This window comes from Eufriesea mexicana, unplaced genomic scaffold, assembly GCF_001483705.2.
Source record: "Eufriesea mexicana isolate 0111107269 unplaced genomic scaffold, ASM148370v2 scaffold1647, whole genome shotgun sequence".
NCBI lineage: Eukaryota > Metazoa > Arthropoda > Insecta > Hymenoptera > Apidae > Eufriesea > Eufriesea mexicana.
The window spans coordinates 325,102-352,856 of record NW_016909752.1 but is presented as its reverse complement, the minus strand read 5'-3'; the positions used below and the strand labels follow the sequence as shown (position 1 = coordinate 352,856).

The following is a 27,755-nucleotide window of genomic DNA, read 5'->3' as shown; positions in this document are numbered from 1 at the left end:
CCGATGACGATGATTGATATTAATGACGGGAACGCGAGCGAGAGGTTGGCCAGTGGCGCGCGCCGTGATCGAAAACGTACAGAGAGCAGGAGACCGGTACGTGTAAGCGCGTGCTCGTATGTGTGCGTGTACGTGTATGTGTGCGTCGGTTCGGTTGGCGTGTATGCGGGCGTTAATAATCGGCGCACCTGCCCTTTTAATTTACTTCGTCGGCCGTTCCACCGATAAATCGATGATAGAGCCGAATGATTGCCCTGTAAATGCTTATCTGCCCGTTAAACATAACCAGCGTTGTACGTGGGGCCCGCATCGGGCTCAGTTAACGCGTGTTCGCGCGGATCCGCCAGAATCGTACGATGCCAGATCTCCACCGATAAAGTGTTTATTTTCACGGCCCTGTCGATCCGCCCTTAATGGATATACGCTCGGTCCGTGCGCGTAAATCAACGACCGATTCGCGTTTTACGAAATCGTTCGCGGACGACGACGATGGAGGTGAATAGGGACCGTGGCCGCGTATTTCACGCGGATTCCAGTCGCGCCACCGACCAATACGTCACGCCGATCGTCGACCACCGACGAAACCCGAATGGGATTTTCCGGCCTTCCACCAACTATCTATGGCCACCCTCGGAACGTTTCGCTGGAATTTTAGCGGCACGCCGAATTTTCCTGCTTTCCTTTCCTTTTTCCCCCCCCTTTTTCCTCTTTTTTCCTTTTTTCCCCTCTGTTTTTTCCTTTTTCGAAGGTATTCCAAACGGTACAGATTTGGGAATAACCGCGGAGTAAAGGGTTACCGTGATTCCCGTGATCGAGTTCACGGTCGTGCCGCGAGGCAATAACTGGCCATTCTTGAGGGACGAGTCCCTCGAGGAATATCCGGCTCTCGACATTTCAAGACCATCGGCGAATTACGCGATCGACTTAACCTCGCTTCCACGAATATTCGCCCCTAAATACCCGTTCCACTTCCACGACCACGGCAACCTCGTTTCCTCTGATCTTTCTTTCCGCTATAACACACTCGACTCTATTATCTCCTCGTTCCGCCATTTTTGTCCCCCGCTCTATCCACGAACAGAGGGTATAGAAAGACCACCAACCCGCGGTTACGCGTCGAATTACGAGACACGCGGGGTAGACAAGATTTTCGTAATTGCCTGACAAGCGTAATCCAGTTACCGGGGAAGCAGCCGCGGGACATAGTCGAATATCAGCTGGCGGGCAATTTTATTTCAATAAACTGGCCGATGCGGTGAAATTGGAAGGGCGAGGGAACTGCCGGCAGATAGACGGTGAAAAAGAGTAGGAAGAAAGGAAGGTAGCGTAATTTCCGCGGCAAACTAGACGAGGACAGGCTGCGCGGCGGTTCGTTGCGGTCGTACTGTAAACCTCTGGCATTTTTCATGGAAATTGCCGAGCAATTTCCGCGCTGTCCTGCCTGGGTAAGAATAGCCGGGAGAAAGAAGGTGCAAGAGGACGCGGGAAGGGAACGGAAAAGGCGGGGGCGCAAAGAAAGGGAGCACACTCGAAGGGGTGGCGCGGGGGGCCTGTTCGCGGATGCCATGACGGATGAGTCTTTATTAGCGGCAATTCGCGTTAAACTATGTTTGACTGGAGGCAATAGCACGCCCAGCAGGGCTGCGACGTCGAGCCAGGACGACCTTCGCCGACGTCACCCCCTTGTGTTTCGAACGCGCCTTGAATCCACCCCTTTGCGCCGCTCAGACCACGCTGAAGCGCCGCAGAGCTGCGGTTTTCGACTAACCACCCGATAAGCCGTCGGCTTTCCGGCAATAGCGCCGCCAGGAAGAATAATTAACCCGTATGCTCCCGAACCCACCCCCTGTTCCTGCCCTTTTCGCCGTAACGCGACGACCACAGTGGCGCTTATACGTCGAGGTTTCAGCGAAAATAACATCGAAGATTCCGATTCTTGCTTCGTCGATTGATCGTCAGCTCGTGGGATTTCGCGAACGATTCCTCGTTTTCAACGTCGCGGGGTAAATTAAAAACCAAGCTGCGGGATTTCTAAGCAAATCGCAGCGGCTCTGAGTTAATCCCTGCGCCACGGTGATAAGAATATTAGCTACCCAACGCGTAGAAGAAAAATGACGAAGCGAACCGAACCAATTTGTTTCCCCGAATCTGGTTCAGAGGAATCTTTCCCGTGTATACGCAAAGATCATCCTAATTCCACGATCCTTTTAAGGATCTCTCGTCGGAAAAATGTATCTGTAATTCCTCTTCCGGAAACTCGCCCCATTCTCGAGCGCAGCGAGTGTACTATTTCTCGTTTCGCATTCAAAGACGATAAATAAGAACGATGGATTACCTTCTTTCCATGAGACGGGCCGACAGAACCGCGAAAAGACGTTTCGCGTGGGCGAATTATTCGCCGAGATATTCGAAGCTCCTTTTCGCATGTTTCGCGACAACGAACGTTCCAACTAATAGTTTCCAGAGGGTCTGCGGATGCCCGAGATTCCCTCGGAGCGTGATCGTTGCTCCTATTCGGGCCACGCCAGCCGTCCAAAGGAATTCTGTCGATCGTAATCGGCCAAGCTGCCTCCATTGTGCTATCCCAGTTTCAACGAGTTTCCGGGAAGATTGACCTTTCGGATGGAGTCAAGTAGCCTTTCGAATTTTCCACGAGCAGCAATTATTCTCCTCCGGCCGCGTTTCGGCCAACTTCCTGCCCGCGTTATATACGCCGGTACATGTTAATCGCGAAACTTACCAGCCTGTTCTGTAAAGGCTTCGGATAGCGAGGCGATGGCCCGATGATATTCTTGGGAAAAATCGTTTCGCGGCGTTCGCGATGAATGTGTGGAGAAGCCCGGCATTTCGTACAATTGATATGCATTGCATTCTTAAACTTACGGCACGGATATCGTAAATTCAAACTGTACAGACTCCCGTCGCTGGAATTTAGCGAGATGCATACTTTATTCTGTTTCGAACATTTGTTATTCGCATCCGACGGAATGTTAAATAATAACTCACGATACGATGCTCCCTCCAGTGGTCGTTTCCGCACGGAATGGCTCGCGAGTAACTAGTCTAATATCCACGACGACCGACGACGAGTCGTTCGACTCTTCGAGAATGAAGCGCGATGATCCATTTCGCCCGACCCGATCCACTGTTTTAAATATTTATTATTATTCTTATCCCGATAATCTATTACCGTTTCAAATTGCGACGGGCAATCGTTTACCGACGTTTGCCTCGTAAATCAGCGTTCAGACGACGATTGAAAAATTACACCGATAGTGAAAAGACTCGCGAAACGGGTACTCGGGTTAATGCAGTCATCGCTATCGATCAAGCTCGGTGACAAATGCGAAAACATTTCTATTTTCCGTTCAAATCACGATCCACGATTAACCATCGGTGCCCGTTAAAATATGCTTCGAATGCGTATCTTCCTTCATCGATACCGCAATTCGCGCGGGGGTATCGCGATTCGACGTTCGTTTCGCGAAACGTGCCCCCCTTTTTCCTTCAAGATTCTCATCTTCGTGTCCCGCATTAGAGATGCGTGTCCAGAATTGCAGCCGAGGGGTCGCTATAGCGCGTAGGCAGTCGGCCACTCGTTTAATACGTTTTAAACAAAACGCTATTTATCACGGAAGTTGGTACGAGGACGCGGGGCCGGAGGGTCCGTGGCAAGCGAGAAGGAAGGGTGCACGAGCGGACGAGACGGTGAGGAAAAAACGTGTAACACGCTCGTACGTTAGTACAGTGATAATTTCGCAACTTGTAATGCTCTTTGGGCTTGAAACCGTGAAATTATGGCGGTGGCCGCCGCTAACTTCGCGTTACGTCAAAAGTTCCAGCCGCCCGTTTAACATACGTCCGACGCTATTTATGATCCGACGTATATTTCCGCTTTGTAATTGCCCCTTGAACCTGAATCCCTGCAACTGCGTCCTGGTTCACCCTGCGCCCGCGTAACGACTTTCGAATGCGCGCGAAACTACCCCCGCAGCGACGTTCGATGCGACTTTAAATATTCCTGCCGGTTTTACGGGGGCAAGAAACGATCGGTCTGCTCGCTCGGAACGTGCTTCCGCGATTATGTTTCCGTGGTTTTAAAAGGGAAACGCGTGCACACCGGTTTATATAGCTGGACGAGGCGGAGCACTCTGAACCGTAGGTGGAACACGGGTAACGAGGATTAGATTAATTCAATACGCGTGTTGATAACGGTAGGAAAGGGGGCTCGAAATCGTCGGAATGATTTTAACTTTGGTTAACGAGCGAAGGCTTTTAAAAACTTTACGAGCAACGTTTAAAATATCCGATAATTCTTGCGCGATATATTTAACGGGGGAAAGATCGGGATCGCGGGATAATAAATTCGAGAGACGCTCGTTCGTTCCTAATGGCCGTTCACGAGTTCCCGAATATTCCGCGAGAGCACACGGATCCCCGGTAATTAGAATGTCAAGCCTTCCAGTCGCTTACTTCCGTGTGGCCGCGTTTTGTTTACGGCGGCTGGGAACGGGGTGCCGGCGGCAGAAATTAATATCGAAAATCGCGCCCGGAATCCGAAAAACCGCGCCAGATTAAAGACCTTCGTTAAATACAATCTTCGATGAGGCGTGCAGCTGTGGCGGCGTACCTATAATCGTCAACTAACCCACCACCCCTTTCTCTCGCTTCGTCTTCCTTCGTCTCGCCCTCCCTCTCTCTCTCTCTCTCTCTCTCTCTCTCTCTCTTTCACCCTCTCCCTCGCCAGCCCTGTTTCTGACTGTTCCCTTGCTGAAAATCGTGCACTTTCTAGTGGTGAAAAGCAAGCTAGCGCGGCTCTCTTCCCCCGCGGGGGCTTATCTTCGGAGCTTTTAATTTCGAGCGACCGAGCTCTTTATATCTACGAGAGGTATAATTATCCGCAAGAAGGCGAAGGGGTAGCATTGAATATTTTAGCTCATGCTCCACTCTTGCTTTCTCTCTTCTTCCGTCCCTCCCTCGCGCCATTTTCCCTCTGTGCCAGCGTCTCTATCCGTCCGTCTTCGTTTTATTTCGCCGGTTGGGCTCGTTTGTCCCGCGGTGTTTTCCTTCCCTCTCGGCGTTCCTCGTCCACGGTACACGCGGGACGCGGTGAAGCAAAAACGAACATCCCGAGGCCGCGCGTACCGAAAAAGCGCGCAGGAGACGCGATGCCAACGGTGGCGAAGCGCAAGAAAGCGCGAGTAAAAGACGATTCGTTCGAGTCAGCCGACCAGCAACCGAGAGATTAGGGCGCGGAGTTACGTCCGCTATTTCACAGTCAGATTTACATAAGTTCCCACGTTCCTTTTCCCCTTAACATTTCCCATCCCTCGTGCACCGTCCCACCGCGGCCGCTTCTCCTTTTTCACCCCTTTCCGTGTCCCCTTTTAATCGTCCACGAGGCTCCTCCGACGCTCGTTCATTTTTCACGCGGCCACGCGCGCGCGCGCACGCGAGCCAGCGACCGCCTCGACCGCCGTTAATTATCTGCCATTTGATAATCCTCCGGTCCGCCGCCACGCCATTTTGTACACCGGCAAAGCCGGCTCTCCCCTATTTGCCACGCTAATTTCGGATTCAGCGGTTTCTTTACCCGCGACGCTTCGCACGATCGAACTTTTTGCCGCGGCGCAAAATCCGTAGCTGTCCGTGCCGAGGGTGGAATCGGCGCTGAAGGGTAGAGAAAAAGGAAACGCGTGTTCCCCGGGCTGCGCCGCTGCAAAATGGACTCCGCGGAGCGGGAGGATGTTTGGACGCCAGGCACGTATAAAGGAAGGCTCGTGTTTCAAGAAGTAAGAACCGGAGATCAGTCTTCTCCCCGCTTCTGTTTCTATGCCCGCCCATGGCCAATTTCCCGCAGCCGGTGTGCGAGAGCGGGGCATAAATCGTTGATAAATCATCGGGAAAGAATGACCCGGTAATTACGGGCTTATTAATCGCCGGCTATTATGCTTTAGAGTTTCGGCTTTTTTCCTACCTTTTTACCCCCCGACTATGCGTCATTGTTTAAGTATCCCTGACCATCTGTTGATACCGTTTTAAGGGACGTACGAAATTTCGACGCACTCGGGCTTGGAATAAAATTACCATAGCGTAACGTTGTCGTTGTAAACTTACTATGCATTTTCGGTCCACGATGCAACGTGAACGTCGGAATTAATTATCGAAAAGAAGAGAAGTATAATTCACGTTTCGTTTACTCACCGAAAATCCGGTAGGTGAGGCACGGGTGTTTCCTGGGGAGCGACGTCTCTCGTGTTTACCATATCAAAACTCGTCCGGCGAAAAGGGACGATGTTTCAGCTAACTCGTTTGTGTTTTCAGGATGTCTCGAGGGCAGGCAGGCTGGTCGGATGAGCCGTGCACGTCGACTGGCGGTCGAAACGTGCGACAGTCGGCGGGACCATCGTCGAGGACGACCCCTCCGATCCTCGAGGACCGCACTTCCGGCACCGCGTCCTGTAAAGGTGGATTCAGGTTAGGGGTTTACGGTTGGAGGAAAAGGTGTTTGTACTCTGTGGTGCTCACTTTGATGGTGATCGCGATCCTGAATCTCGCGCTCACCGTGTGGCTGCTCAAAGTCATGGGATTTAGTTCGGTAAGTTCCCCGACATTCATATTTATCGCGTTTACCGATACGCCACTTAAGACCCTCTAATCCCTGCGTTATGATTGTATCGCATTTCGGTCATGAGTAGGTCAAGTGATATTCGACCTCGTTACATTATTAATCGCGTTTGCTAATGCACGAGAAGCAAGAGTAATAGATTAATCCTTAAATACTCTCATCAGCTTGGAATTTATATTTCACGGGAACACGTAGTCCGAATGGCGAGTAATTAAGTGAAACAATTTTGAAACAATGCAGTTCTCGTTTATTATTTATAAACTAAATCGCAGCGATGAACGCGAATCTTCGCCCGTTTCTTGACCTCTACATCGTCACTTAAATTCAGTGAATAATTGAAATTCGATTTCATTTTGTTTCGACAGAACGTCAAATTTCAGTCACGGCTAGCTATATTTGGCAAAGTATCGAATTTCGGCCTAGCCGTGGACGAAGAAGAATCTCTACTCGTCGCAATTATTCCCAAAATGGCACGAAATATTCCATCACGAAGCTCTTCCCACAGGCGAATTCGTTTGCTCGCCAAGCTTTCAAGCGCGAATCTACTCGACGTCGCGTGTCCATTCTCGCTATTTCGACGCGTGATGTTCCCGGTATCGTCGACTTTGATATTCGACGTGCGAAAACGCGGAAACGGAGCTGCTTCATGGCGGCTACTGGAATGGGACGCGACTCTGGATATGCACGCCGGCTGGCAACTGTCATCGACGAAAATCCGCGGTCGAGCTGCTTTTACCCGGTAATGAAGCCCGATTCTTCCCACTCCGACAAAATCGTCTCGCGTTCTCCGCTCCTCCTCCTCTAATCGATGCAAATACGCTCTGTCTCGCGCCGCTTGTTGCACCTATGGCAGTGGCCCGTTCCAGGGCGAACGTCTCCAGTGATTCCGATTAGTCTGTCAAGTGGAGCTGGAACGGTTTGTTCAGACGCCAGTGGGAGGGGTCAGCGTGATGGAGAGGCTCGAGATTTTAATATCGTCGGATAGTTTTTGAATGGAGTGATATATTGTTGACTCGAGCCCGTTATGGCTGATAAGAAGACGAATCGAATCATCTGTCATGTCGGACGTTTATCAAGCTCGAGATAGTTTAAGCTCCGCAGCGAAACGTTGTGCTTTGCCTTGCTTCTTTCCCGTCTTCCTTTTCGTCTAGCATTTTTCTCCAACGCACCGTCGTGTCCCGTAAAATCCACCTTGCAAATTTCAAATTTCGCAGGGTTATAAAGTTCCCTGAACTCGCTCACGACGATGCGATGGATTTCCCGAATCGCGGGCAGAATTTGTTAACGAGAAACTGCCAATCTATGACGTTTCCCGTTCTCAGAGGCATCCTCCCGAAAGAAATGTGCACGCTTGCCCTAGACCTGGATGTTTTCGGGCAAGGGTCATAAATTTCCTAGCCCGTCCTCGGGGCCAGAAAGTGCTCGTGTGTCGTAAATTCGTCAGGTTCAGCCCTCGAGACTGAACGCGCATTAAAAACACCTAACACTCGATCGGGAGAATAAATCAACCGCCTCTCGTAACGCCGACAGATCTAGACACTCCTCCCGAGTGACTGACTACTCGTCGTCCCGTACTACTTGACCCTACCGAAAGAAACGAGCGCCATCCTCGTCGCTTTCCTCCATCAGAGAATCACCTGTACGCGATTACCAATGCGACATCTCTTAAAACGAACTTGCTGCAGCGGAAAACTTGGCCACGCTGTCTCGCGCTCCTAATAAAATCAATTCCTGTCTCGTCGTTGGAAATTAGTTTCACGCGAGTTCCGCCGCTAGAACAACAGGCCTCTCGTGCAACTCGTGCAGGCCACCTACACAGGCAAGATTCACCTGTACGGGCCGTGGTGAACGGTGGCACGAAACGAAGAGGAAGGGTGGCAAGCTGGTTAATATAATTCGCGGTAATTGCCGGAATCGTTGCATCGTGCCGGTATCGCGAGATCGTCGTTTGCACTTGGCACTTCTTTACGTGGGTCGGTTAATTCACGGTTTATAATTAACCGAGCCCCTTGGAGCGGCCACGGAAACCAGGCGAATTGGGGGACGCTCGTTATGAGCCGCGGGCCTGATAACAAGCTCGTCGAAACGAGCTCGCGATCGTTAGAAAAAGCTTCGTTGCCGGCCACGGTTGTTCCCGTTGGTTTCATTATCGTTATTGCCGAAATCCGGCCGCGTGAAACGCGATATTTAATGGCGGTGAGTAATATCGCAGAGGACGGTGTTACCTTTCGACCGGTCACCAGCGTGCATTTATTACACCCGCCTCGCGCGAGCGTCGCGGACCGTCGCGATACAGTTTCGACAGTGGCGAGTAATTAGCGTCGGTCATCGCGTTGCGCTTACGCGAACTCTCCGATTTTCGGTTTTACGATCTTCCACGATTTTCCACTATTTTCCACGATTTCTCACCGATTCTCCATCGAAAAGTTCAAGTGGGAACGTGGAGCGAGAAGGCCGAGATACCCCTGGTGGCTCGCGAACCGTCCATCGTGGGTCGAAGATCCATCGACAAGCCAGACGAGGTCTTCCCGCCTTAACCCTGTCGATTAAGGTAAAGACGATGGAGAAATCCCTTTCTATATCCCTGTTGGAGTGTGCTACAGCAAGCAACCCCCTCCGCGCCGCCTATATATCCGCCATTATCGAATTTATTTGAAATCGAAAGGAGCCGCCGCGATCAGGCGCAACGATCCCTCGATAGGGGCTAAACTCGCTGGAAATTGAGTATCAATCCGTAAGTAAGGAGTCTGCGAGCAAGCAGGGATACCCCGTGGGAAATGTAAGCCTCCGCTACTTCTTTCCCACCTTCCTACGTTCGTTCGTTCCTTCGTTCGTTCTCGCGCCAGGCTATCCTGAGAGCCCGCTATCTCCGGTTGCACCGATTTCCTACGTTTCCTCCTATTCTACCTTTCCTCTCTGGTACCACCCTCCCGTGATCCCTGTTTCTCCAGCTACCACCACCACCACCACCACCACCACCACCACCAGCATCTCCTCCGTTCCTGCCCGACCCCTTGTTTCTCGCTGCGCGTTCTTTCCTCTCGGTCATGCCGTTCCCCGAACGCTTCTCCTTGACGCGGCGTGAGTAATGTGTGTCGCTTCCCTGTTCGCCAGTCGTAAATAAAGCGGACATTCGGGATCAGCGTTATTGCTGGGAGAAAAATCGTTCGTTCACGCCGGCAGACGGCGGATCTTCTTTCTTAATAAGCTCGGTGTTCTTCGACTATGAAAGAGATCAACGCGAGTAGAAAGTTTCGGATTGTTCGGCGAATGAGACGCGGCTACAGGCAGGTTTCGCATTTAAAGACGGTCCCGATTGATTAAATCGACGTGCCGTCGATCGCCATCTCGTAAATTCGATATTTCAACGGAGGATCGAAGATGAGGAACGCGTTGGCGGGGAATAAAATTACTTTATCGATGGATAGCGCCATAAACCGGGATTCTTCAGCAGCCGTACACCGCATTTGCCTCGGGTACCTCGAAGAGTGGTAACCCCTCGAATTGATTCCCAAGACTTGGTCGATATTTCATAAATGAACGCATTCGGTGGAACACGTTTATCGACGCGGGTAATAAAAATATTTCCACCCCTGACCGTGGTATCGTTCACGACTAGGCGGATGTATATCCCCGATTCCTCGACGGTTCTCTGCGACTCTTAATCCCCTTACGTGTCATCGACCCGTTGTTCCCGGGCACGAATCGACTACGCATTCCTAATTCAAAATCGCGACAAAACGCTCCACTCCGGGAAGAACAACGCGGAACGGTAAAATGCAAACGTTGTCATCCTTGAAGCGTGAAATGGAACGGGCCGTGTTCACGAAAGCGAGTCCGTTTATAAAAATCGCGTCGTTATCAGCGACAGTGGGAACCGTGGATCGTGCAGTCTGCTGGATCTGAAATTTCTCGAGACGTGCGCAGTTGATATCCACGGTAGAAATTCTTTAGCCTTGTGTGCTAGCCGTCGTATCCGAGCGAAAACGCGATGCACTCGCGAGCCAGGAAATATTTTATACCCTGCCCTTTCCTAACCCCCTTCAGCCGCCAGCCTTATCCACCATTCTTTTCCGCCTATTCATATTTGATGAGCGAGTGCGGAACTCTTGGTTCGCCGAAACCTTTTTACCGTGGCACATCGCGAAACCGTCTGGCCTCGGCCCTATCCTCTTCACGGCTAGCGTCTTCGCCAAATTAAGTCGTTCTTTTCTATTAAGAACTAGGATAATTCACAAGCGACTTCGGGAATCTTTGGCGTGAGTCTCGTGTCAAAGGCGAGTTCAAGAGAACTCTAAGTTTGGCTGACAGGTAGTTTCCGCGAGGGTCGTAACGACGAGTTGACACCGGTGTGTTTATTAGGGTGACTCGCTTGTTCAAGCTGACAGCAACTCGCGTTTCGCTTCATCGCTTACCAATCAGGGCACTTTTAATTGGTCAACTGAGCAATTAAAGAAATAGGAGAAGGGTGCTTCGAATAGGATGTAGCAGGTAACCCGAATCCCTGTTGACGTCGTTAGGGAGTTTCGATTTAAATTAACCTTCGCTTCCGGTCCCGGTGTTTCTTGTCGTCAGCAACAGTTGACTGAACGTAACCCGATATGACACATCGCTCTTCTTCGAGTCGCGTACCTGTGTTCCTCTCGATTTTACCGATGCAAATTTCTCCGTAAGAATCTGCGACGTCTCGTGTTTCGTTTTGAAAAAAGAATCGGTCATAACATTGGGAAACTTGAGAAAGGCATAGATTTGTGCGCTGTCAGGATAACAGAATCTAGCAGGTGTTGGAGGTTATCGAAAGCAGGGATAGCTGGCGGACCATGAACGCTGGGAATACATCGAGCAGCGGATAATCGTTGGTTCGATTACAGTTCAATTTCCAGGGCCGACAACTGGATTCCAGCGAAGGCATCGTCCCAGGAAGTGGGAACAAAAATTCCTCCTTCGATCCCCATATTCTCCCCTTGGCTTTCGGTAATCTAATAATTCGCCGGTTAAACTTTATCGAGACCACCCCCCGCTTTTGTATTCAACCCTCCCTTCCTGCCGAACCATCCCCGGTCGACCTGCCACCCTACTCTCGTTTCAGTCGTAAAATTTCGTTCGCTTACATCGCGGATGTTCGCGTCGCTCGAGAAACAGAATTTACTGCGCGAACTCCGTCATAAAGTTGGTTCGGTAAGAAGGAAAATTCATAACTAGCAACGTTTCCAATATCTCCGCCGGATCGAAAGGTCTTACGAGATCTTCGATTACGAACAATATATAATATAACCCCGAAACGTTATGTCGGCCGGCACCGTATACAGATACTATATTGCCACTAACGGCTTTACGTATACAGGACCGTAGCGAGCAGATGCCCCACCTACGTAATATCGCTCACGAAATCGACCTCTATAACCCTCGTATATCCATAGAGAATTCACCTGTATACGGCTCCCTCTTATATTGCATCGGGGATACTACGGTCACGTTACATTCGTTCCGCGTGTCAAGGTGAATCCTGTGCAGCTACACCCTGACGTCACCCTTCCTCGTGCGCCCCTTCCACCCCTTTCGTTACGCAATATTCACTCGCTTAATCGTCGCTCCCTCTGTTTTTTAAATCAGATTTGCGTTCTTCCTGTCCCTTTGCATTTCGCGTCGATATTAATAACGATGGTGGTGATGCACATGTGCATGTACGTACATCACGTACGTTCGTGAGTCGACAGTACCGGGTATCGAATACGCGAGCAGATGGGGAATTTAAAATAGGTAACTAGAGGTAGAGCAAGTGAGAAATTGGACTTTGGACGAAACGTTAGATACGAAGCAGAGAAATAATTTTATCGCATAATCAGCAGCCCGTATCGCGGTCCCTTTCCCCACATTTTTCCATCCAGTATCCAATTATACGCCGCGTAGCCAGGCGTCGAATCGATAACCGGCAGGCGCGAGAGGGTTAATAGCAAGGGTGTCGATAAAAATTCGAAAACAGTTTCCGCGGGCTAAATAAATGATGAAAATTTGTACGCGTTCGCTCGGAGAAATATGACCGGTACACGCGCGCTCGCCGGACAAAATTTTATCCGGTACGCGCAATAAAGTCGAATCTACTTTTACACGGACCACCTATCTATTGATTTAATCAACGAAATAATAGCTATTATACACACCGAGATGGCTGACCGATAGACGATTCGCGAAAATTCGCGTAACGCACGGAATTCACCCCTTTCCCTTTTCTTCCCGATTTTTCTCCCGGTTCCTCGCGACCGGTCTTCGACTAGTTTCAGAGTTTCGAGAATTCGCGAAACGCGGACCATTCTCACGGTCGTGGCATCGTTTCGTCATCGAAAATTCATCAACAAACGAATCGCGAAACGTCCAATATTCTCGCTCACCCTTCGCGTGGCAAGTTTGAAATATTGAAACTCTCGCGAATTGTTAGCGAACTTTTTCATCGGTGTATAAAATTTTAACGTCGGCGAAGACCCCAAGGTACAACGAGTTCGCGATAGCCGAAAAATCGCGCAGTCGCGTGCTCATCGGCGAACAGTGGACCCCGATGAATCTTGGCCCGGACTGTGGCAAAACTTGTCGTACAACGAAGCTTAACGACGAAGGACAACGGACGGGACGATCGATATTGATTCATCGGAAAAGTTGGCCGCGACCGACCAATAAATGCGTGAGAAATGGCCCGGTCACCCTGTATACGTTACATATAAACGGTGCGTTAGTATTAAAGGATATCTATTACAGGGGCCGGCTAGCAAGTGCAAGTGCAGTATACCGGGCACGGCGCCATGAATTTTGAACGTACACCGGTGCCATAGTTGTTGGCCGGTGGTACCGGGTCGAACAACGGACGGACCGAGTTTATCGTTCCCAGGGATTTCAACCGCGGAGCTCTGCACGATTTTTTCTTCAATTTTACGACGATTACCTTTCCTACCTCCGACGTTTTCACGCCGGTTTTTCGCCGATCTCGACAGCTTTTCGTACGAATTTTCACGGTGAAACGCGACCAACCCGTGTTTCCACAGGACCAACCCCTTTAAAGGGGTAACGATATCCTGCTTCTTCGCGTCCGCGTTTCACCCCGCTGTCTCTCTCGCGGCAACAAACAACGCAAATTTCCACGTGGAACCACCTTCTTTACGGTTCGCGCGAGATAGTCGAGGAAATGCCTTTAGGTTAATCTTCGAGGTCCTGGCTCGGAGCGAAGGATAAACCTGGGTTTTTAGAAAAATTGTGCAACAGTTTCGAATGGTCGATACGATAAGAGGATTATGAAAAGACTGGCTGAGAATATCTCCATTCGGAGGCTTGCAATTTATTATTTTTCCTATATCATTTTACGCGTGTAGAAAAAGGAGAGCGCGGAATCCTGAGTATTCTGCGAGTGTTACAAGGTGCAACGTACTCTGGCGAAAGACATCATAGGATCGTAGCGAAGCAGTTGTTCCGTACAAAAGTGGAAATTAAATTGGCATAAAATTAAAAGGGGACAAAGAAGCCTGAATTTCGTTGTTGATGAGTAAAAAAGTCCCGGAGGCTTTGGCAGTATATAAAAACCATTTATACCATTGTTATTAAACGTACAGAAAGAGGAATTTTCTGTTTTGTAGTAAACCTATTGGCACTGTCACGATGTACATTAAAGGTTTCAGTAGCACACAGCGAGAGAAAACAGCCCTTCGGCGAGCAGAAATCGATTTTCGTTCTGTAAATTGGAAATGTAATAGTCTTTACGGGGAAAATTGTAATCGTATTTTTCCCATATTGCAAATGGCTGACGAAAAACCACGGGACTATCACGATCAACCTAAAGCTCGATGATATTTCAAAGCATTCTTAATTCCGGGAAGAAAATTGAGAATTTTGGCAAACAGAGGCAGAGTACAACGCTAAAGAGTGTCATAACGAAACGAGATTAAAGTCCATTTAATTATGTCCAAATACACCGACAACGTGGCTTTTTGCATCATTCGGATGAACGCGAGCTACAGACCACGACGTAAAGTTAAATTACTTAAAATTTCGTTTCACTGTTTCGACCGGAACGAAAGTAACTGATTTTTGACCACACGGTCGTTTTGTCATACCGTTCGGTATCATGAAAAGCAGCAAGCAGAGGAATTTATCGGCTGGTCGAAAATAAAGTAATTACCATGGCGACGGTGTACTGGCACGCGATCAAAGGCAGCGGGACGAGCTAGGAGCTGGGTTATTAAAAATTATAAGCAACACGGTTCCGAGACAAAGTTTCGGAACGTGGCCGATGCGTGGCGTTTATTTACCAGCTTTTCCGCGCTTTTCCGCGCTTTTCCGCGTATCCGCGTCGCCTCGTTTGCCGCTCGTTCAAAGCCTACCGTCCACCCCCTCCCTTTTCCTTCCATCTGCCTTCCTTCTCCCTCTGCCTGCACCCTCTGCTTTTTTTATATTTCTCGTTATTTTCTCCCATCCTTTTTTTTCCGCGTTGCCTCATTTTTAATCCCCCGTGCCCACGCGCAAAACAAAACGAAAAGAAAAGGGAGGAAAAAAAGGAAAGCGAAGGAAAGGAAGGGAGGAGGGGTGGAAACAGGACGTCGTACGGTGGGTGCGGCGAGTAGATGAAGATATGGTGGGGGGGAGAGGGAGAGAGAGAGGGGGGGGAGGGAGGGCGAGGAACCCGGTCGCCGAAAGGTATCTCTCTGTGTCTTTCGTCGCGTTGGATAGAGTAGTACCTTCGAGGCAGAGATTAATTAGAGAGCGAAGAATACAATAAATGATTATATCGAGGAAGAAGAAAGTGGCAAGGCCGGTGACGGAAACCGAAGAGGCCGAGGCGAAGGGGAAAACGAGACACCTGGAAAAGGCTGGCAGCATTATAAAGGAGGATGCCAGGGCCGAGACTGTACCGGCATTAATGATGCCCTTAGGGCGTCCCGTCTCCTAGCATCTTCTTTGTGAATTATATAAAGAATTGTTCCCATTAGTGTAAAAAATGTATACCTAATATATACACACACACATACATATATACATGTATATACGTATTTACTTATTTTTTATTTACGCGAGGCTTTATGTACGCGCGCTACATACTCGGATACGCGTAGAAAAGTCGATGTATTGGTAGACATATATGTGGACGTATCGTTACATAAGGACGAAAAATGGCGAGCCACGGGGTAACTCTGTATCGGTTACCACCCGCCTCGTTATCTTAAGAAAATGATCTGCAAGGACCGCTCATTATACGGCACGACCATCTCTTCGGGCGACCTTTCGCGTTTTATTGTTCCACTCGTACACACGTCCACGCCAGCCACGTATACACCCGACACAATAGGGGTTGAAACGCGGATACGGCGGGTGCGGATGGCCACCGCGTTTCACCCGGTAAACGCGTCCATTGGTTTATCAACAGATTAACGATTCACTCGCTGACGCCAATATATGATAATTGCACCGTTGTGCGATCGGTTCGATCGCGGAAAATTGATTCGGGTATTAACCGCGGCCGCGGGGGTCGGAAAGTTGGCTGCCTTTATTATTCGAAACGCGAACCGATGGTCTTCTTCTTCTTGCCGTTTTAAAGCCGTCTTCTTATCGATTATCTTGTTTGCAAAGCTTCTCGCTTAACGAGCGAAATAATGGTTATCATAGTGATTGTATAATGAATAGGACATAGAGACCATAATTGGGAGTAACTGGATTTATAACATCGCGAAGGAGAAAATCGTTAGACCGTTATGGCGGAAGCAACGATCCGCGTTATCGAAATCGTTGATACCGGTGCAACGCGAGAAAAACGTGGAAAAACGCGAAAACAAACGAAAAGCTTAAATAAATACGTATCCAAATATCACCGATTCCCTGTGATCAAACGTTACTTTTGTTTGCAATGCACGTGCAACGTGTACACCGTTCATTTTTCAACAATCGCTCGAAAACTGCGTTAATACGTCGAAGAAACCTGCCATCGAACGGAATATCTTCGCTCGCAGCCTGGTCCACCCTCGAATCCTCCTGCTTCTCATCGAAAACGATTACCTCGCGAACGCCGCGACATTCGAGATTCCCACGAACCGATGCTCTCGACTACCACTCACATCTGACTCCTTTGAGTCCGCGCTTGCGACGCCATTTTCATTCCTGTTCGCTCGAAAATCTCCTATTCCTACCCGATCCCCGACTCATCACGCGAGGGAAACCGAAACGAGGCGGAAACGAAGCGAAAATGAAAAGGAAAACGAAATGAAACGAACTAATCCCTGATAGGCGATGTATCAACGCCGGTAGTGAACCGTATTGCCGCGTTTCAACTACGAAATCATACCGGACGTTGGTAAATCCTGGCCGGATAGCGACACCGTCCGCCATCAGTACACTCCGCGATTTAATCCTTGCGCCGTGCGCGACGTAAAATAACACGAAATTGCAATGTCGCCGCGGCGATGTAACTGCAGGGGGTTGGCGATGGCGATGGCGATGAAGGTGGCGGCGGCGGTCGGTCCTCGACGCCGAGGGGTGAGCGGCTCGTCGCGCAGAGTGTGCTGACAGGACTACGAGTCGGATTACTCGCGGCAAAAGTTAGGCGATTCCTGTCCAGCTCGGGATAATTACGTGAGGTGCATTAACGTGGTGTACGTACCGGCTGCATATGTATAATTACTGGTGCGGTTTACGCGCGCGTACGGCCACACGGGCGAACCGGGCGCGTGCATGCATGCTGGTGTTGTTGTTGAGAGCACGTAGAGGAAAGCGTTTCTCCATCACCCCTCGAGGGTGTTGTCCGCGTCGCGTGCGCTCGAACGCGTTCGCTTTGCACCTCGATGTTTCGCCACCCGATGCGACTCCCGACTAATCCCGATGTTATGCTATGTATCGAACGAAACATCGCATCGCGAAATTCGGACGAGCATTGGTCTCGTCGCGTTTGACTGTCTGATCGGGGTGTCCGCGAGACTCCATCATCGGGCCACCGCATCTTCAATCGAATTTCCAATGTACGGGGTGGAGGGATGCGAAGCGTGGATTTTTCCAGGTGGATATTAATTCGGTTCAAATATGGGATACACGAGATTTCGTATCGGTTTTGTCGAATTTCCTATTGTGACTCGCGATAAGACATTTAAGTAAATGTACCGCGCATTAACGGTTTAACTGGGTATAACGTACGGTAAAAGTGGGATTCGTACCGCGGGAAATGTATGCCAATGAAAATCACGACTCGCTGATATACCAGAAATTATACTCACGTAATATACATTGTCTAAGTTTACGTTTTTAATTGCTGTTTCATTAAAATGTATTCCGTATGCAATGCCAACGAATATGCTTTCGTTACTGTTGCCTTCATTATCGTAACTTTCGTATTGTATTAACCGAAAATGATACATTACGATACTCGTTAAATTTGGCTTATCATACTCCGCGCTATTTCGGCCGATGAGCCTCAGAGGAGAATGGCGAAAAAATTGAACGAGATTTCGATCTCGACGAGAAAATGAAAGTATTCGCGAAATCGTCGATTCCGCGTCGCGTTTACCAGTGATAAATTTTTATCAACCATCCCACTTCGACAACGCTGGTAAATCGGTGGAAAAATCGTGTCACTCGTTGGACACCGTGTGTATAAAGGGCTCCTAAAGTACAGGCGCGTTGGAAAAAGAGAGAAGGAAAAATAGAATAGCGACGATGCGTTAATATTAGTTAAAAAATCCCAAGGTAAATTGATCGATGAGAATAAAACGGACAGCGGGTAAATTGGCGAGGCCGTGAAAACGTTGTTCGAAAGCCTGTAAATAACGCGCTTTGTATTAATTTATGGACGGCGAGCAGCCGCGCAGAGCTGCGGTCCGAGGGCGTCGTTACGATGATATACGCGTGCAAGGGGTGTTATTTGGATTTCATTACGTCCCGCTTGGGGCACTCCTCGTGAGCACTCGCCTGGTCCAATGGGACCTCCTAAGAATCTCAAGCAGCCAGCCAGCAGAGGAGAAATATCGGGTCAGCTCGTCGCACGGACTCGAACCATCTCGCGTTCGTGAATCGTCAAACAGGCTTGACAAACTCGAAACGGGGAGAACATCCGGTTGATATTGTCCAGTGTTATCTCGCTGCTTGTGTTTATCGACACTTGGCGAAAAAATCGCGGCGCTCGCTTCGACGTATCGGCCGCTGTTAACCGGGAGCATGATACACGAACGCGGAATTACAAAAGGGGAATTGTATAATAACTGGAAACGCGGTTGATAGCGGAGGAAACAGCGGAAGGGCATTCGCGATCGAGTCGATTTGATTTGATTCCATGCCGAAATCGAATCGAGCTAATTTCATCCCCCTACCCCGCGGCGCGGGTGAAATGGACGAAAGTTGCGAAACGGGCTGATCGCGTGTCGGTAAATTAATTTTCATAACTGTGATTATTGGATGGGTTTCGGGCCACGATTCCGGCCACATCGGGCCGAGATATTGCCTTTATCTGGGCCGATTAATTGGACGGAAGTCGACTTTTCGCTCGTCGTGTTTCGTACCAGGCGATGTAATTGCATTGTAGAGGGAGCCACGTCGAAAGACTCGGCAGTTTTGCGTTTCGCGAGGTAAGCGTCCACTATTGCACTTCGATATCGCGAGTATGCACTTCGAGCGAAAGTCTGAGCGATGAACGCGTCCAATTTCGCGCCACTTGTCGCTTTCAAAGCGAAGGACAAAAGCCGGAAACGCGTGAAAACGCGTCATAGACACGGAACGAGCGCTCATCACCGGGTCAAAGTACCTTTGGTCATTCGTTGATGAGACAGAGCGAGAGAGAGAGAGAGAGAGAGAGAGAGAGAGAGAGAGAGAGAGAGAGAGAGAGAGAGAGAGAGAGAGAGAAGGGGAGCATATAGAGCGCGTTTAAACCCCTAAACAAGAGACACCGGGTCTCACAGTCGTTATCGCATGGCGAATTCTATTTAATGTTTTGCGTGAATAGGCGAAGTTTGTAATTCTACGAAATCGTCTCGTTATCGCGGCTTCGCGTTCTACGTCGCGTTTTTAAGCCAGTCTCGTTAGCTAGCGCAAAGTTGGCAGATTATTCGCAAACTCGAGGACTATGGTTCGCCGATGACCGTAACTCGATAGAAGACTGGCCGCGCCACGAGTTCAAGTTCGAAACGCTGAAAACCCACCTTCCGGATAAAGTATCCGGAAAAATCGAATTTAAACGACTCTGGCCTGGGAAGCGCGAGCGGAAACGAGATTCCAAGTGCACGCCTCGAAAGATAGCGGTAGATGTCGAGAGCCTCGCTTCGGGGCGCGACCCGGATATCCGTTTCACCGCTGCGAGCAGCCACTTTCCTCCGAAATCGAACCCTCGCCGTTATCTCGACGTATCGTCCAACTAAGAACGTCGCGATATTCATAGCCACGAATCATCGGCGAACGCCGACAATTTTTCCCATTTTTCATCGGGGCCATCATTTTTCTTCGGCGACGTCGTTTAATCCGAGCGAAAAGGAGAAGTTGGGCGAAACGGTCGATCAAAAATTCGTGTCGTCTTGCTCGCTATGGCAGGTAGTGGGGGCCCTAGGCAGTGAAAAGTTCAACGACGCTTGTCCTTTAGCTTCGCAGCTATCCAGCGATTCGGTGGGTTCGCTTCCTCCGGAGCGTACGACGATTCTAAAAGGCAGCCACCGCTATGGCCCTCTCGACGCCATTGGGGTTTACGGTTACGGTTAAGTACAGAGCAAAGAGATCGTATCGTTTTCCGAACGATTTGGCTAATCGAGTGGCGCCGCGATGGAGAGCGGGCGCCGGGCCGCGGCCGCAGCTATGCGCATCCGGTAGAACGCCGCGGCCACCGCCACTTCCGGCTGCGGGAATTTAAACGAGGATCCAGCTCGCACCGCCACCAAGAAGGAGCTCGTACCGCCCCGGAACGCTGCCTCTTTTTCTTACCACGGCCACGATCCATTTAATTTGTCACGCTGTTAAGGGTTAATTCGAGTTTCGTCCCGCGCTAAAAGGAGGCGAGATTGAAATCGTTAATGCCTCGGGGATACCGGTCGTATCGTTGACTCTCGAGAGCAGCGGCATCGGCTCCTCTTCCCGCTGGTCGTTTAATTTATACGAGGCGGCGCGCGAATTTAGAAGGCAAGCGACCAAAGTGTCTACTCGTGAGGATCTTTCTTTTCTTTTTTTTTTTTAAACCCAGCAGGCGAAGAATTAATTATTGGACGGCGAAGGTTGTTTCCGCTTTCGTGGTAGGGAAATTCTTTTTACGGGTCGGGGTGGGAAGAAAAAAAGGAGGGAAGTTAACGGCACCGACCGCTAGAAATTAGCTGCGAAAATTAACGCCGAGCTTCTCCGCTGTTCGGGGGGTGAAGTTTTTTGAGGAAGGGGTCCAAGAATTACCTGAGAGGTGGAACATGCTCGTAGAAAGTAACGACCGCTCGGAATTAACCTTAAAACCAACGTTACTGCCCGCGCGGTATTTTTAGAAAGTCACGCCGGATTTTAATATCGTCCAGCAGCGAAACGAATTCGAGTATAACTTTTTCTCACCCCCTCCCCCACCCACCCGCGTTGTCGCTCGTGCGCTCGTTTCAAAAAATTACCATTTCTAAATTCGTTTTCGCTCCGCCACGCTGTATCGCTGTCGCTCACGTTTCCATATTATTTACACCCTCTCGCCCGTTCCTCCGCCGATCACAATTTAAACCGTCACCTTTTTATTAACCCATTCGCCGAATATCGAGCGGGTCTAATCGACTGCCGGGATAACTCGATCGGCCCCCTGTCCCCTGAAACGCGTTTTCAAGCCAGAAAATCCCAAAGCCGCGATTGTTCGGTCAGACTCGTAGCAGCTTGCTGGAGTTTACTGGCGTTTACCCAACTAGCAGCCGCATTTCGTAGTGATCGGTCGCTATAATAAGTGGAAACTGTGGAAACAGCCTAGCGCGTGGCGATTGCTTCCAATCGAGTGGCTAATCATCGGAAACCAATGTAGAGAGACGACGTGTACACGTATATACACGTACGTAGAGGTAGAGGGAACGAAGCAAGTGGAAAGGGGGGGGGGGTGCATTTTTCGTGGCTGGCGTTTCAAGTTCGAGCAATCTCTCCTCTCTTTTCTCTCCTCGGAGACGATAAGCCGGAGCCTCGACGCTTGAAACGCAATTACCGCGAGTTCGTCGAACGTTCCGCTCTCGATCGACGTAAAAACGGATCGTCGATCACGATGGACGGGTCCCTGAACGCTTTGGAAAAACGAGAGACAAAGGACCAGACGCACGTTCGACGTCTGGCTGGCAATTAATGTAACGCGAAATTGAATTTCGTCGACCGAAAATCGCGTCGCGACGTCGGCTCAGGGGCCGAGGGGGGCTGCTGGGCGTGTCGCGACAGAGGCGGAAGAATATCCCAAGTTTATGAGACGAATACGACGCGGAATATACGCTACGTGTCCTCTTTATAGCGCGTTCCTCGGCTCGTCACATGCGGCGGTTTCGCCTCTTAAGCTCTTGGCATCGCTCGACGTTCCGCTCGATGTTCCGCTCGATACGCCCGACGATACGGTACAAGTCGGAGAGCGATACGCCCTCCTCGCCGGTCGAAATAAAATTCTGCCTGCGCCACTGTTCCAATATTATGCGGGAGATATTTCAAACGAGCCCCTGGCTTCACAATGGTTAGACGCAGGGGTTGGACCGATGGCCTGGATGGGAGCGAGGCCTCGTAGCTCATCACCGCATTTATTATTCAACCGTCTGAAACGGCAGTAATGTCGGTCGCCGGTGTTTAATTTTCGTACCGCTGAATCATAGCGCGAGACTGCATCAAAATATCTCTTTCTCTCGCTCTCTCTCTTTCTCTTTCACTCTCGTTATGATCCATAAAAATGCGAAAAGAAAAAAATTAAAGATATAAGCGGAGAGGGGGGTTAGACGAAGGGTCGGGGTAGCAGAGATGGAAGGGAAAAGGGGGAACAGAGGTCCAGGATGAGAGGGGACGAGGGTGGCGGAGAAGAAAGGAAACGGAAGCGCAGTTAGAATCGAATGGCGAGGGAAATTTTAACGCGGCAGGCCTACGGCTTCTATATTCCTTCGACGATCGTGAACGGCCGACCCAGAAAGAGCCCCGACAGAGAGGCTCGTTTATTTCCTGACAGTCATTTCCTCTTCTTTCAGAAGGGAATCGGCTCCCTGAAGGTGGTGCCCGGAGGGATCGAGCTCAGAGGTCAGGCCGCCGTACTGGATGCCCTGGTGGCCTCCAGCCTTAGATCCAGACAGGGAAAGAATCTGGTGCTCGAGTCGTGGAGCAACTTCACCGCGTCGGCCAGGTCGCACGATGGCCGATTACTCGCCCGATTCACCGTCGGTGAGGACACGCTCCACCGTAATACGTGTCTCGTGTTGGACCCATCGTTCGCCGACAAACCGATTTCTCGGACTCTTGCGAGCGACGAGAGTTCAGGTGTAAACCGACTCGATGTCGGGTCGAGCTTCGATCCACGGCGAATGAACTTTCGATAGCGTTACTCGATTTGCGAGCTCGTTCATTGCGTTTCGGTGTAAACGAGCGTTGTTGGTCGGCCCGGAATCGGCGGAGGGAAACGAGTCGATTTAAAATCGTGGTCGGAGTTAATTCGAATCGCGGAATGTTGGAAATCGACGTGTAATCGACGGCTGGTATTCAGGCCACTCGAAAGCCCGGCCGATCAACTTCGTTCCCAGAAATTTCTTAATTTAGCATTATTCCGCGATGGCCGTTTAATCTTCGATGAACCGAGCAACGACGAGCATCGATGAAGTTCATCGCTCCGATTTTACGCCTATCACGTCTACTTTACGCGTACAGGTACGAATTTCGACTGCGAGGCTAAAGATATTTCCGAGGCATCGAAATCGTGACAAAAGTCTGAACTATCTCCTCAGGGATACGAGAATCCTGCCGAAAAGCAGAATTACAGCTTTGCGCAGAGCTCGTAGGATCGCGCGATAATTAATCTACGAAATCCGATTTCGGGGAAAAATTCCTTTTAAATGTGAACCGGTATTCCTTTTTGTTTCGTTTTCGCCAGTTTTTTTAATGGTACCGGATATTTTTGTCTTGTGTCCTCCCGGCAAACAAAGGGACGAATATCGATAACGTATAGCGGGGTAACGGAGTGAGATGTGTCCGTTAATGGACACGAGCGTTGCAGTCACATCGATTTTACAGCTATGAAACTAAATCGCGCGACAATCGCCGTGTCGGAGAGGCTCCGGTGCAACTGTATTAATGTCGACGATGATCGGAATGACAGTCACGCGTACACGGTCGTCGGAGGACGTTGAATTTCGAAAATCGTTGAATTTCCCCGAAAGAACGAAGAATCGTACATCGCGATCGATGCTGCGAGTCTGCGAGAGATCCTTGCGTCTCCTCGGCATCGTCGATCCTCTTCCATCCTCTTTAACTATGTAAATAAATGCGCGAGCCGGTCCGCGACCGACGAAACGGTGCGATTCGAATTAATTCTTCGTCCTTCGTGGCAGAGATTTAAACTGGCCGTTAATTCGAGGCACGTACGATAAATACGTAAACGAAGGTTCGTTCCATATTACCGACAGCAACGCGGTAAACTTAAACTCCATTATCCCTTTCGGACATTCAGCGAAACGTGATTCCCGATTCCGGTCGATTTCTAACGAGCTCGTGTCCCGTTGAAGAATTGCTTCCCCTTTTTCCTTCTCTCCCTCTTCCCGCCTCCCTTCTCGGTCTCGTTTCCCGCTTTTGTAAAACGGCAAATGGCAGACAAGTGTCTTTTGTCCACTTTGCAGGCGAGGACCGCGTGGACTGCGTGTCGAGAGGCTTCCGGATAACCGACCCTCGAGGAGGAATTCTCTTCTCGGCGGACAGGGAGCAGGTGGTGGTGGGAGCGGAGATGCTAAGGGTAACCGGCGACGGGGGTGCCGTTTTCCAGGGCAGCGTTCAAACGCCTCTGGTCAGAGGGGAATCGGGCCGTGGCCTCAGGTAATGGTAAAAGGGAAATCGAAATAAGTGGATGTCTCGTTTGCGCGCGCCATTTCCGTGAAACGTTTGTTCTTAAACGACGAGACAAATATTTGGGAATTAAGCCACGTATTCCTCTTAAACTCCTCCACACTCGTGGACCTCGATTTCTCAACTGTCGAGTGCATGCCTAATTACGGAATCTTTTTGAGAATAAAAGGAGCAGAGGAAGTTTCGAGGAATGCACGGAAATATAATTTCCATTGAATTATGCTATCGATTTGGTAGTTAATCATATTTCGTATGCCGGAAGAAACGACCTCTATCGCACTCGAACTTTGGCCAATAGTCGCTGGCTGCGTCCCATATTTATTTCTGGTACTTCTAAAACTAGCTTCGACCTACTTCGACAAACTCGGCGTAACATTTTCGACCGGGTTTCTCCATCTGTCCGATAATCATCCTGGATATCACGCACGGATACGAATAGCGCTTCTATATTCCAATCAACTTTCCCCGTAGTCCCGTGACTGTGGCTGTAAATAATCGAACGGAATCGCAGCTCGACGGACACTCGCGCGGGATTAAACTTCGCTGTAACGCATTAAATATATGGCGCTGGTCAAACGAAAGGGCGACGGTTCCGACTGAAATCGCGTAATTGATGGGAAGGGCCGTTGACAAAAGTGTCGTGCCGCTCTTATTGAGTGCCGTATCGTTCTACGTGCAATACGATCAAACTTGTTGCTATCGTTCAGCTGCGACCAATAAGAGATAAATGAACGTGGAAGAACGGTCGTTCCAACTTTTCGATATTTCTCGTTCGTTTCGCGTTCTGTTTACCGATTTCACGGTAATCGAAACTGGCGAATAATTTCTCGCCGGATGAATTGTAATTTGGAAAATTTCCAAACGCTTCAATTCTCTGACGTCACGACTCGTTGCTCCAAAGTCTATTCTTACTCGAAAGGCGCGCGTTTCGCACGCGATTTATTATCGCAGTTTGTCAACGCGTTTTTCTCGGTATTATTTATCACGGAAATAAACGCGTTTTATTTCGAACAATTTTTCTAACAACGCCTGTGATTATTCCTTTCCCGAAACCGAGAAATTCGACAAAAATTTAAAGATCCTATCGCGGAATGCATTTTAAATTGCTTTTCCGCTCGTTTTTGCTTCACTTGGACGCGAATTTCGTACTTGGTCGCACACGGAATATTTTTAAGATTTTTACGCGGTTTTCTTTCGTACGGATTTCCTTTGCGCGGTACGTACGTAGGTACGTACCCAGCGTGTAAAAAGAGACCCAGGTGTACGTCATTTTCGCCGTGAATCGACTTTGGTCATGACGCGCATATACCACGTAAACGCTCGAGGGGTTAAAGAACATTTCTACGTCTCCGAGATCCTTTCTGCGGCGTATTACCAATCGCGTTCACGAGTACCCCTCAATCTGCGCGATCATATTCAAACAGTTCCTTCAACGGAGTTCAAAACATTCGCTATGGGTATCGATTTCTCGATTCGTCGAGCCACTTCACGGCTAAAACGTCAGCGAGACTTGGTCCTGGAAAGTAGGAAGATGGCGTATTATAGGACGGGGAATCGCGAGGGGTCGAAAGAACGAAGCGGATGGCTCACTGGTACCGCGGTTATTGATAGTGTCGGGCAATTTACAGACGGATTTACGATTACAATAAAACTTTGCTCGCGCGGAAAATTATATTCATAGGATTGGATTTATGCCAGATATGAAATACCGAGGATCCGAACGAGCGAGATGCTGGGGCTGCAAGCAATAGGTCGACGACGATGACGGGGGGCTGCTGGGCTGGGAATGATGGGAGGCGGTGGTATTGGAAGTAAGGCACGGTCGAAGACGCTGCTTTACCACTTCTTAGAAAGAGGGATCGATTATTGCGAATCTGACGTTGCAGTCGACTAGTTGCCATATTATTTTGTCGCGCGATATTGCGAGTTTTCGATCGTATTTGTTCCCTCCAGGCTGCGACCGCATTTTCCAGCAGTGATTCAATCTCTTCGCTGTATTAATGCCTTTCTTTACATCCGGTAACCGAGAAACAAATTAAATTCAACCGGGTTTTCTACGTCCGCGGAAACTTGATCGTATTGATACTTGCAGTTTAAAACTCGAAGAATAAACCGTTTTAATAAAAGTAGCCTACTCTCTCTCTATCGACAGACTCGAGTCAGCGACCAGATCTCTCAAGATCAGCGCGCCTCAACGAGTGGTGATCGAGTCCTGGGCCAACGAGATCTCAGCTTCCTGCCTAACAGACCTGAAGCTTCAAAGCGTACACGGCGCCATCAAGCTGGACGCGAAGACCCTGTTCATGAAAGGGCTGAAGATTGCCAGTCCGAGCCAAGGTCACTCGTCGAGAGAGCAACAGCAGCAACAGCAGCACTCGTCCAGGACGTCCACTCACCAGAGTCAAAGAGACACGACCATCTATCAGTTGTGTGCCTGTGCTAACGGCAAACTGTTCCTGGCCAGGTCCGAGGGAACCTGTCAGGCGGATAAATCGATTTGCTAATACCAGACTCGAGCTAGAAGCGAATCGATGTTGAAAAATGTAATGAACGAGCCTCGCAACAGAAGACACCGGTTCTTCCTTGGGGCGCGACATAACGATGACCGGAACAACCAGCTGGTGATCGGAATTGTCGCGGGAAGTTGTAGACATCCATGCAGGTGGCGGTGTACGATAATCGATGTCCCGAAATCGCCCGAGGCCTTTCGCTTTTCGCTGGTGTTTCCGTTCTAGAGCGACGCGTGGACGCCGGTTCCCATCGCGTTTAGAACCGCGTTCGCTGTTTTATCCCGCCGGATCCGTTGGAGGCAGCGTCGTGGCGCCTCGCGTAGGAAAAGCAACGGACGCTGTCAAAGGCAAGCGTGTCCAATGACAGAGCTAACTCCGGGGAATAGAGTCCTGCCGATCGATGGATCGGCAAACGACGAAGCTACTAAGTGAATGTATATCTTGTATATTAACGAAACTGATTATCGGTAGTCAACGGCTGGTAATCTAATCGTCATCTCGTTCCTGTCTGTCCTTGCCCTGTCGTTAGGTCGAGTCGTATCCCCGCCCAATTCTCTCCTGCTGGTTTCTTTGCGCAAACGTTCGCGTGGCCAGTCGATAGGCAACGA

At 49.8% G+C, this 27,755-nt stretch overlaps 1 protein-coding gene across 1 annotated transcript; it reads left to right on the top strand.

The window, feature by feature from the left end:
* The first annotated feature begins 6,234 nt into the window (after positions 1-6,234).
* LOC108548554 (sarcoglycan delta) lies at positions 6,235-27,426 on the top strand. The gene is made up of 4 exons (XM_017901568.1): positions 6,235-6,598; positions 22,780-22,969; positions 24,415-24,607; positions 26,790-27,426. Exons 1-4 carry the CDS (start codon positions 6,326-6,328, stop codon positions 27,139-27,141), a joined length of 1,008 nt encoding a protein of 335 aa, XP_017757057.1. The 5' UTR covers positions 6,235-6,325; the 3' UTR covers positions 27,142-27,426.
* Positions 27,427-27,755: the final 329 nt, after the last annotated feature.

Bases quoted from the DNA above. Each gene is read 5' to 3' on its own strand.
- LOC108548554 (XM_017901568.1), top strand. From the start codon at position 6,326: ATGTCTCGAGGGCAGGCAGGCTGGTCGGATGAGCCGTGCACGTCGACT. The intron at 6,599-22,779 runs GTAAGTTCCCCG...CTCTTCTTTCAG, and splicing joins AAGTCATGGGATTTAGTTCG to AAGGGAATCGGCTCCCTGAA. The intron at 22,970-24,414 runs GTGAGGACACGC...TCCACTTTGCAG, and splicing joins ACTCGCCCGATTCACCGTCG to GCGAGGACCGCGTGGACTGC.